Here is a 12,158-nt window from a genome sequence, read left to right on the forward strand (position 1 = left end):
ATTACATTTGAAAATGAAAAAAAAGAATTAAAGGTCAATTAATAAGGAGAACTTATGGATCAAAAGAAAAAAACTAGATTATTAATAGAAAAATTGGTGAGGGATATACACACTCATTTAAAGAAATGCGAAATGCTTTAAACATATGAAGAAATGTTCATTCTCACTTAAAATAAGAGAAATATGTTTTCATTTACAAGATTGAAAAGCTATTAAAAATGATGATAATACAGAGATTGGATACAATTGTGGAGAAATACTTAACTTTCATACCTTGCTGTTGGCATGATAAATTCAAACTGCATCAGTGGAGAGCAATTTAGCAATACCTATGAAAGTTTAAAATTTCCAAACTTTGCTTCAGCATTTCACTTCTAGTCATATTTCTAAAGGTATACCAGCACTGTGTGAAATAACATGTCATATTATTGTATTACTAAATATTTTTTTAAAATGACTAAAGGTTCTTCAAAAGAAAAATGGTAAATTATGATACATCCACTGGAAAGAATACTATGCAGCTACTATTTTTTTTTAATGAAGGATATCTTTATGTCCTGAAATGGAAAATGTCCTCAAGTTACATTTTTAACTAAAAACAAACCAACCATGTTTTATAACATGGCATAAAGTACACCACCATTTATGTAAAAACAAAATCATAAATACTTATTAAATAGTTCTATAATGTCTCTTGGAATACGTACAAAAATACAAAACAAAACAAAAACAAAACAGAACTGGTAAATGCAGCTGTTTCTTAGGAGGAGAACTATGGATGCCTGAGGATCCTGGTGGGAGTCTCAGTTTTAACTATACACCCTATTTTGCCTTTTAAATTTTATTCAAAGTGCATGCATTATCAATTCCACATATAAATTAAATAATAAACACATAACAACTACAAAAATAAATTTGACATCTCTATGAAGTAGCAGAAATATTCCTGTTACCTATGCAATTTTAGTTTTGTAATGATATCATTCAGAAAAGAAAGTCAGCTAACTATCCATCATTGTACTGCTTAAATAAGAATATAATTGCTTCTGGTGAAGCAACACATAATATTGATAAAATAAGAATATTACTATTAATAATGGTGCAATGAGGGGTAATGATGGTTAGTATATACTCTGGAGTCATAATTTCTGGGCTAGAATCCCATCTCTACAAGTTACTTGATTGGTGCCCTTAGACACCTAATTTAGACAAGAAGGACATATTTTCCTTACTTGTAAATACGAAACAATAAAAAACGGTTGTTGGACTATTAAGTAATAATAAATAAAATACTTTTTAGAGGATCATTATCAGGATATGTCAGGATGTTTCAGAATATTTTATATTATTTTTCGTTTAATTCTCACATTAAAAAAAAACTGTATGTGATAGTTTTTACACTGTTATTTTGCTTCCAGAAGTATGTTAAATATTAGTAGTGAGCAAAGTGTTTTTTTAAAACTTATTTCACTCCTGTTGGTAATTTAAGTGGGAATACTCTGTTTAGTAATTATGCATGATTCTGGCTGTCAGCTTAATAGACAAATTTTTAATTTTAATTTTTACCAAGAGTGAGCTCACCTGTTGCACACATTCACATCCTCTCTTTCTGTCCATATAATAACGTCCCATCTCCAGCTCTTCATCATTTCAAACTCTCTCTCACTCCTACTTATTTTATCTTATTGATAACATGCCTACGACAAACTGATGTGTTGCTTCCTTCTGTGCTAAACCAAAGCCATCTGACTCCCATTTACGTCAGATTGTTGCAGTGGCTCTCTCCTTGGTCCACACTGATCTCTAAATTGCTACAACTTCCTTCTTGATGACTTTACATCACTCAACAGGATTAGTCATCAATTCTTTGGAATTTTGTTCTCCTTTGGCCTCTATAATAGTCCTAGTCTTGCCTCTCTGCCCCCCCCCGCCCCGCCCCTTTCTACTTCTTCTTGGATGTTCTCTATCTCTGCCTTTATGTTACTTGACTTACAATCATAGGTCATGTCCTTGACCTTTGCTTTATCTCTTTATTGTCTCCCTTTGGAAGCTCAGCTCTTAGGAATGCATGTATTCAGTCAGTTCATGATTCACAACCCTATCCCTCTGCTCTGCTGGACTCAGGATAACCCAACACATGCAAACTAGATTTGGTGCTAAGCTTTTGATGCTGGTTTGTATATACTGACAGAATTGGTATCAAGGAAAATTGAAAAATTCAGTGGTCTTGGAGTTTTGGGGGGTATTTGGAAGACACAACACTGAACTGAGGAGTTCACTAATGGAATTTAAGCTAAACATCAGCCAAAATAGGAAATGTTCCTTTAGATAAAAGGCTATAATAGTACACATTCTTACAGCTCAATTTCCTACTTGGTAAAACAATTTTAAGCCTGGGCTGAGATTTAAGACCTTCATTTAAAATTCTAAATTTAATAGTTTTATGTAATCTATAAATGCTTAAAGTATAGCTTTAAAAGTGAGGTTAGTGAAAGAATTTTACTAAAGAGAGAGTCTGAAATTTGCATAAAGTGCTTTTCGTCTTGTTGATTAGAGTTCTAAGGAGAGAACCAAAGGTTTGTATATTATATCCCAACAAAATCACTGTTCCCTTCTCTAAACTTAGTCCATCTTCCTGGCAACTTTTATGTTTTCTTTATTTTAACTTTTATTTACAATTACCAGGAGCCATGGAATGCAGTTACCCATTAGCAACACAATAATAATACCACCAACAACAATATTAATAATGATAATAAAAAATTAAGATTAAATAATATTCTTTGATAAAACAAAAGTAGAAATTTAACTATATTATGTGAATATTTAAGAATTCACTTCAGAAAATTTATTGAAGTGCTCCCTCCTTTTCTATTCATGCTTTCATAAGAAGCAACTGAGAATTTGAATATTTGAACATATTCTAAGTATGAGACATTGATGAGCAAACATAATAACATACATCCACTTTCATTTTCTTTACTGAAAAGAACATTATTCTTTAGTACAAAAGGGACAAAATTTAATTGAATATATAATTGTATATTGTCTCCAAGAAAGAAAATAAGAGGGCTTTGGTAGAAATTCATAATACCATAATAATAATTTCCCATGCTTCACGGCCATTACACACTCACCTGTTACTGATAAATTATATTAAGATATTTTTTGCAGAGCAAATTTTTATGACATTTCAATACATTTTTCATCTACAGAGATTTCTCTCGAGCTTTAGCTAAAAGTCTGGCTCAATTTTCACATAATCTTCATTCAGAGATTATTGTATTTCTTAAAAGTTCTATATTTGAAAAATGATGGGTTAAATTGTAGATTTAGTATTTTTGAACTTTAATATTTTTAAATAATAGGTAAAGTTTTTAAAAGCTTATTCATCACAGAAAAATTCTTTGAGGTTTTTTTTAGTATTATTAGTCTATTATTATCATCAAAGTCCTTTCATCTACTTCCAACTATTACTACTCTATGTGAATTAATTGGCTTAAAACCACAGAAATAATACTTTTTAGAAAATAAATTCATAATTATCTCATCTAAAACATAATCCAATAAAAACACATTCAAGGGACATAACATAGAGAGGTAGATTTTAAAAGATGCTGTGTGACAAACTGAAGAAGCAGGAAAAAGAGATGAAGAAGCTTCTGTGTGGAGGGGGTTATAAAATGGTGAGTACAAGAGAGGGATATACAAAAATAAGACTATGATGGGAAAGAAAAGATGGAAACACAGCATCTCTGGGTTACTAATTCAAGAGTAAAAAATGAGTGGAAGGGTGGATTTCCCACAAATCACTAGAGTACAGTAAGGGCAGAGAGTGTGGTAAATGTGTTTAGGTGGTGCAGGTATACTGTTGTTTCATGAAGGTTATACAGTGATAACACGTTATGTAAATAACTTCATGGAAGAGTTTAGTAAACATGTTATCACTACTACCAGTAAGAACTTTTAAGTAAAAGAATGATTGTAGTTATTTATATATGAGTATCCCATACTTAATTCCATTTATCTTTTTAAAAAGAGTTCAATATTTGACACTTTGCTTGAAAATGCTAACAAGAAGTCTATTTCCCAAAAAAGTAACTAAAACATAGTAAAATCTCTATATATGAATAACACGCTATAATGTTAGTATAGAAAATGCTTAAACCAGTGTTACTTGATCACTTACAGGTTAACATGAATTAGCAAGGCTTCCTGAAGGGCTTACAAAATCTTAGATGCACATTCTTTTTTACAGCCTCTGTTGGTTTCAAAACATCTATGGGTGGTTTTGATGTTCTACCAAGTGTATCTGGAATGAAACTTAAGATCTTCCTGAATACTGCTTTGTTAAAATGTTATAGTGAGCTTTGAGGAGGTGAGCATATTTTTCCAATATAACCTCTGGCTGAAACATTGAGAGATACAGACATTGTATGCATTCTGAGAGTTAAAAACCAAGAGGTGGTCTGCCTGGAAAACATTATCAGGGTTCTGCAGGACATGCCTCTATTTAAAAATGCTTTAATTACCTCTTGCTTGAGGATTAGTATAAAAAGTCTTTATAAATTCTAATTCAGGATCATCGTTTTTTTGTTGTGGTCTTTACCTATCAGGGAAATAATGTCTATATTCACCCCAAAAGTCCAAATGTCTCCTCATCAGGAAGGTCTTTATTAATCATTTAATCTAAAGGACTTTCTGTTGATGTCTATCAAATCATCCTGATTTATTTTCTTTTAGGACATTTTCTAACTAAAATCACTCACTGTATTAATTTGTTTTGTGCTCAGTCCTTTTATGGCTGTCATTAATAGGGTTCAAATAGAAAATAACTATATACCAAGCCCTCTCCTACTCCCATCTCACCACTAAAGCAGGCCTATATGTTTGTGTGTGTGTGTGTGTGTGTGTGTTTTATGTAGATTATCTTCATCATGTTTGTATTAAAAAAAAGTCACCTGGAAACTTTTAGTCTCAACAACATTACAGTTTTTAAAAGGTCCCAGAGAGTGTTCCCAGCTCTCTAAACTCTAATAAAACATAAAGTTCTTCCATGAGTTCACTTGAGATTTCCTTCCCCTGTAGGAAAACTGCAGTGGGGAGGTCAGGACAGCTTCTTCTATCTTAGTTCCAACTACCCCTTCCCCTGTTGCAACCAGGTTTGACTTGATTGTACCCATATTATTAAGGGCAAAATGCATACAGTCTAATATAGTGGGCACAGTTGGTATTGCCAAACTTTGTGAATGTTTAAAGTCAAGTTATTCTCTCATGAATAATGTTTTTTCAGTTTCTGGAAGATATCTCTTCTAGAAATTTCCAAGAATCACTTCATTATAAAGCATTGCACATTAAAAAACTCTTCCAAATAAATAAATAAATAAGAACTTGACTCTCCAGTTTCAACATTTAATAACACACAGATTCGTGTAATACGAATCCCCAAACTATTTTATTTCCACCTATTTACAAGTACTGCAGAAATGAAATATGGCAATATTTGGCACTTACTGTTTTGTTCGAGGCTTTTGGGGTCTGTGCTGTGTCTGAGACAAAAAGAGTCCCATAACTACCTGTTATCCTTACTTATTATTCTCCCCTTCTCTTAAAGGCAGACATTTTGTGAGTAGAGAAATTATATTTTCACCACAGTACTTAATATCAGAGTAGTACCTGAGTAGTAACAGGTCTTCTAGATATTTGTTGACAGAATGAATAAATAATTCATTCATAGTGGGTGTGTGCAGCTCACAAGTCTACAGAGAAGAATGACCAAGAGACTGGAGCCAAATATATGCTTTAAAGATTAGACAGAATATGAATAGGAAAGCAGGTCTTGAGAGAAATCCAAGTTAGGGAAAGCAAATTCTTACAGCAACTCCGAAGGGAAGAAACATGATGATAATTGAGAGCATATTGAGAAACAAGAACCCAGAAAGAAGTAAAATAAAGACTGAGCTGTTTAGGAAATGTAAAAGGCTCTGGCAAACTAAGGAAGTTGAGGACAGGGCTTCTCAGTCTCAGCACTATTGACATTTAGGATGGCAGGTCTGCCCTATATATTGTAGGATTTTTAGCAGCATCCCTGGTCCCTGCCAACTTGAGGCCAGTAGCAACCCCCTCTACCTAGTTGTGAAAACAAATAATGTCTCCATATATAGATGAATTTCCCCTGGATGGCAAAATAACCTCCAGTTAGAATCATTAATTGAAGGTATTTTGAACTCATCATGCTCATTAAGGGGCCATGAGGGCAAATAAGACAGTACTAAAGGTATAGAGTTGAGATAGACCAGAAAAATATATGGCTCATTCTATCATTTTCAACCATGGAACAGGTTAGAGTCAGAAAATGAAATATTTAATAGTGAATTGAAATATTGAAAAGTCGAGTGACCACCAAGATACTTGTGCAAATAAAAGCAGTTGGTTCCAAAGAGAAAAACTTGTTAGGGACAGGGAGAAAGTTTCTATTGGCTACTCAAGAAGGGGGATGAAGGTTCATATTGGGTTATAAACTATGGGAGGACAAAGCCATGGTAGACTACGGGGAACCGTGTATCCCTTGGTAGAGGTGAGCTTAAGTAATCATCTAAGGACAGAAGAACTATAAATACCTATAGTATTCTTAATCTGCTAAAATAGAGAGCACCATTATTGCTCTAGCTCTTTGAAGCCATCAATTCTTCAGGAAAAGGGATATGAAATTAAGAAATAATTAAACGTGGTTTCTGTTTTTCAAGAATGCTAAACAACTGAGAACCCAACAAGACTTACAGACAACAATATCATATGATATTGATTATACCTGGAATCTAAAACACGATACAAATTAACTTATGTACGAAACAGAAATAGACTCACAGACATTGAAAAAAAACTTATGGTTACCAAAGGGGAAAGGAGGAGGGGAAGGATAAATTAGGAGTTAGGGATTAACATATACACACTACTATATATAATATAGATAACCAACAAGGACCTACTGTATAGCACAGGGAATTATACTCAATATTTTGTAATAACCTATAAAGGAAAAGAATCTGAAAAAGAATATATATATGTATTATATATATGTATAACTGAATCACTTTGTTGTACACCTGAAACTAACACAACATTATACATCAACTATACTTCAATTAAAAAAAAAAAAACTATCATTGGGGAAAAAAAAAAGAATCTATGTGTCAAATGTATTCTGCATTTAGAGAAGGATGATATCAGTGAGGTACTATAAGGTCTGAACGGCCTGGAGGCCCCAAGAATCTCTTTCATGTCTCCAGATGGTACATTTTTTCATTATACCAAGAAGATATAGACAGTTGCCCCGATTATTTATTAAAATTATTATTATGTTTTTACTTCCTGGAGTGAATTATTTTACTATGCTGACTCAGAATCAGGTTTATCATTGTTCAATTACGTTATTAATTTTTTGGTGTTTTTTCTTAATCTCTGGTTTTGATTAAAAATCTATTTTTAACATGTTTTGCTCCACTTGAGAATAATTATTATATAAAGTGCAAAGTTTGTACAGTAAATAAAATTAGTAATTCACTTAGAACTGTATGTTTGTTGCAGCTAAAAGTAAATTCAAGAATATCTAGTTTATTGTCATTATTTATTTGAATATTTGGAAGGCTAAAATTTTGAAATTATCTAGGCAACTGAATCAGGCAATGGGAACCTGTGATAAGAAGCTACATGTAAAAGGACATTAATAAAAATAGCTTATAATCACAATGTTTCTCAAATCTTAAATTGGTAAATTTAAAGATGTTTATAAAAGGTTGAGATATGAAAGCAACATAGGGCAAAAGTAGATACTTGAAGTTCAAGTTTTAAACCTCTTGCTTTGGAAGGTAAAGAAAGGTTAGCAGGCATTGTCCTATATAGGAAATTTCTTAAAGGTCAATATTCTGATTATCTCACTGAAAAAAAAAAAAAGAACTTACACCAAATATATTTTGGTTTAGAATACATTTGACTGAATGATTTAGAGGAAGATATTTTTTTGCTCATTGAGAGATGAACAAAGAAATGCTTTGAGTTCACTGCTGGTTAGCTAGTTTCTTCATAATAGTCATGGCAGTGACAATTCAGCCACTAGCTTTCTTTCTCTTTTTCTCTTTCTGTCTCTCTTTATTTCTTCTTTTTCTTTTTTTTAAATATATAAATGGGTTTTTAAATGCTCAAACACTTCATATTTATAATGTAATCATATAAAAATTATATATATAAGTACATTAAATATATATATATATATAATGACTGACATGATCATACTATAGATGAGAAAATGAAGGCCAAGAGAAGTTAATTGATTTAACCACTGAAAGCAAAAACAGTGGCAGAAGCAAGTTTACATATAGGTATTCTGATTGGCAGTTATATGCTTTTCCTAAGCTTTCCTCGGCTTTAATCCAATGAGAAGTAAGGGGATTTTCCCTTTGCTTCAACCCCTTAAGCAGTAATGGGTTTTTATCTAAGAAATTATATGCCATCCATTCTTTGTAGGATTTATTGGCTAATTGTTTGGTATTTAAAAAATTTTCCCCCTCTTCATGCATGTGCTTTTCAGTCTTGTCCTCACTCAACCAGTGTAATTCTCTCCATTGTTCCTACTCTGAGCTCCCATCATGTTTTCCACAACAATGGAGAGTTTATCATTGTCTTCCCATACGTCTAGTAATTGGGACATGTATTACTCCTACCTGTGAACTAACCTAGAGACATTGAATCTCTTAGCATCAATATCACATGCCTACTTTAAATGAAGTAAAAACTGAAAGTAGAATTTCTGAAAGGATGAATATGTAATAAATTTATTATAAGTAATGTTGGAAAGAATATCCAGGGAATTTAAAATTTTTTATACTTCATGAAGAAAATATATCTTAGCCCCCAATTATATTCATTAAAGTGCATGTTTATAAAAATATTCTATATCTCATAATTGCCTTTTCGCATATACAAATCTATATGTTACTTCTAAAATAAGATCTTTAATTGTATAAGTAATTAATGCAATATAAATACTTAATAAAAAGTAACACACATATGTACTACAGACAAGGGAAATTTAAAAATAACTATTTCACAGGTCATGACATGAATAAATGATAGAAATACAAAATTGACTTGAAATACAAGCGAAAAAACAGATGCTTTGGGTATTAGAAGTAAACTCAGAGCTACAGCATCTAATATATGTCTGTTGATCTGGTAGTTCAGGACATACTTATAGAAGAAACTGGTGAACACATTCCATAAATTCCTTATGCCTATCCTCATTAAAGACTTTCCTGGCTTGCTTTTATAGAGCAGAGTTAGGAAGAATAAAATTTGAGTTGCATATCAAGATGCATGTATCTTAAGTATTTACCAGCTTTAATAGCCCACAGTAATTTAAACTCTACATTAGTTTTCTCTGCCAAAGAGCTAAGTGGTACCAGATGACTCTGGGAATTCAGTTCAATACAACTCAGGTTAATTCAGCCAACTAAATATTAAACTCTACTCTAAGAGCTAGAAACAAAGAGAGATACAAAGTAAAGTTCTTGATTTCAAGTTATTGATTTTCTTTGGGGAAAGAACAAATGAAAGTACATAGAAGTACCTTGATTATCACAAGAGAGTACATAATGCAATGATAATTCAATTTACCAACATTTATTAAATCCTCATTAAGGACTAGGTGAAGGAAAATCTATGCAAATAAACAAATAACCGCTATGTCCAGGAAGAGCCAAATGAAACTATTTATAGTTTCTATGGCTCGGATTTCAGTTATTATATTTTCATGTGGTTGGTTTCATAAACTGAAAGTTGCCTATTGCAGCAACCATAAAATTTACCTTAACCCTCTGATCTCAGGAATTCTATCAGATGACCCTGTGATAAGGCCACTACTGCATGCTTTCTGGTAAAATTGCTTAGGTTGCTGGGTTTTTTTCTTCTCCTTACAGTCAATATGACATTTAACCTTTAATGCCATCTTTCTCATACTGCCAGACATTTTTAAAAAAAACTGAAATAACTGGAACATGAAAACACATATCAAAGTGTTTTAAAAATCAATGAACATGTATTTTCTCAAAAATAGTTCTTCTTAGAAGACAAAAACTTTAAAAGCCCAGTTTTAATTATGTGAAAGAAGCTATTAAAGTTGAGGTTGATGCAAAAGTCGCCAACACAATCATGGATCTATCATAATTTTGTACTGTTGACATGTGATATATGAACATGTGACTATATCTGTTTTCCTTTTGTGTGTTTAACTTTTTTCTTTGATATAGTTTCATAAACTGTCCATAAAAATAACACTAGTAAAATGATTTTTTTCTTTAAGATATTACCTAATTTCGATTAGATTCGGATAGTGCCAAGAAAGAAAACTGGAAATTAATACAATCTAGTGTATAAAAGCATCCATTGTAACTTTTATGTCGTATTTGTCCCTCCAGTCCTAACCAAAGCTCATTTTCCTCACTATCTTTTATAATTGAATAGCATGAAATCTCCTCACGTCACCATATCCCGACAAGTAAACTACTTTTTCCTGCTTGTCTTCCCATTTATTCTTCCCTTATTTAAATGTACCCATGGTAGGACTTTAGAAAAATAAGTAACGCTCATATCTGGAATAAGTTTTCTTATAAGTAAGCATTTTTTTGGCCTTAGGTCATATTTTTAATGACATTTGTTTTCTCATTCTGTAGAATATTAAACAACTTTTAAATACATCTTTTCTTCCTCACTGAAGTCAACGGCAATGTGAAATATATATAGGCATATATATATATGTATTATATACATGCATTGTTATTTTAAATACTAGATTGCCAGATAGTTTTCTCATGATCATTGATTTCTAACTACAAATTCTGAAATTGCAATTTTTAGTACCTCTTTAATACATGAGGTAGTAGGCAGAATTAATTCTAGTGAATGAATTCATACATTTATAATGCTATATTCATTACATAGTTTTTCAAATTATAATTTGTATTCCATAAACAAAAACTGGTTTAGGGATATTTAGAGAATCAAATTTGTAAGAATGGCAATCTTGATAACCTTCAAATTTTCTTTATGAGACAAATGAAAAACTGGAATGTAAATATTTGCCATTTCAGCACAGACTTACCTTGCCTACGTATTGATAATCAGATCCTGTATATTCCTCCAGTAAGAAAAATTGATTCCACATCCAACCACGCTTTTGACGGTGCAGAATTTTGCCATCACTTCTAGGTACGCGTGCACCTAAAATTCTTTTCTGGGGCACAGAAGTCCTTCTGAACATTATCTCTGGAGAACAGAAATGTGGCAGGCATACCCAGAGTAGAAACAGTAGCAAAAATTGGTATATTGTCATAGTTCACTTCTTGACAATTCCCAACGTGGATGAAGAAAAAGCAGTCCTATGTTATTGGGTTGAATTTTACTGTGTTTCAACTGGTTTCCAGCATTTCATCAATGTTTTGGACATGTTTCCAAAAGCTTCAAACAAATAAACAAATAAAAGAAAGTCAGTTGACAACATTATGAATGTTACCTGTCACTTTAAATTTAACATGACAAATATTAATTAATAATAGTAACCAAAATATTTGCTTCTCCTCTTTTACATAAAATAATTATTAGTTTGGGAACATTACTTACCTAGTAACATGTCTACAATTTAAGAAAAGATAACTGTAAATAATTTCTTTCAAACAAATTCTAAAGAAAGGACATATTTAGCTTTTATTTCTTTTTTTCTTTTGGCACTTTACCAGTTTTCAGGAATTATAACCCCTATATAGAGTGGAGCTGTAGTTAATTTTGCACGTCAACATTTCCAGAGTAACTTAACATAATTAAAATTTTGAAAATAAAATAGTGATATTAATAAACTACAGGAACTATGCATCTGTCATGCAGTGTAATGACATTTAAATGATTTTTAACCAGCAGCACAGTTTCTTCAAATTTAATCCAGCTCAAAGGTAAAAGTAAAGCCAAAAACAAAACCAAAAAAACTTAGTGTCTTCAGCTGAAGACCTCTCCTCTCTCCCCTCTTAGGTCGGTCTGTGGAACACCTAGAGCTTCATAGAGTAGAAAAAAAAATCACTACTACAGTAAATCAACATATGACATAATTTACA

At 31.9% G+C, this 12,158-nt stretch overlaps 1 protein-coding gene across 2 annotated transcripts in view; it reads right to left on the reverse strand.

Moving 5' to 3' along the window:
* Positions 1-11,386, reverse strand: part of LOC133089603 (cadherin-10) — a 118,446-nt gene extending 107,060 nt beyond the window's left edge. For both annotated transcript variants that reach the window (XM_061187676.1, XM_061187675.1), the window contains exon 1: positions 11,156-11,386. In XM_061187676.1, the coding sequence (XP_061043659.1) occupies positions 11,156-11,386 (231 nt within the window). The remainder of the gene's footprint in view (positions 1-11,155) is intronic.
* Positions 11,387-12,158: the final 772 nt, after the last annotated feature.

Source organism: Eubalaena glacialis, chromosome 4, assembly GCF_028564815.1.
Source record: "Eubalaena glacialis isolate mEubGla1 chromosome 4, mEubGla1.1.hap2.+ XY, whole genome shotgun sequence".
In the NCBI taxonomy this organism is placed as follows: domain Eukaryota; kingdom Metazoa; phylum Chordata; class Mammalia; order Artiodactyla; family Balaenidae; genus Eubalaena; species Eubalaena glacialis.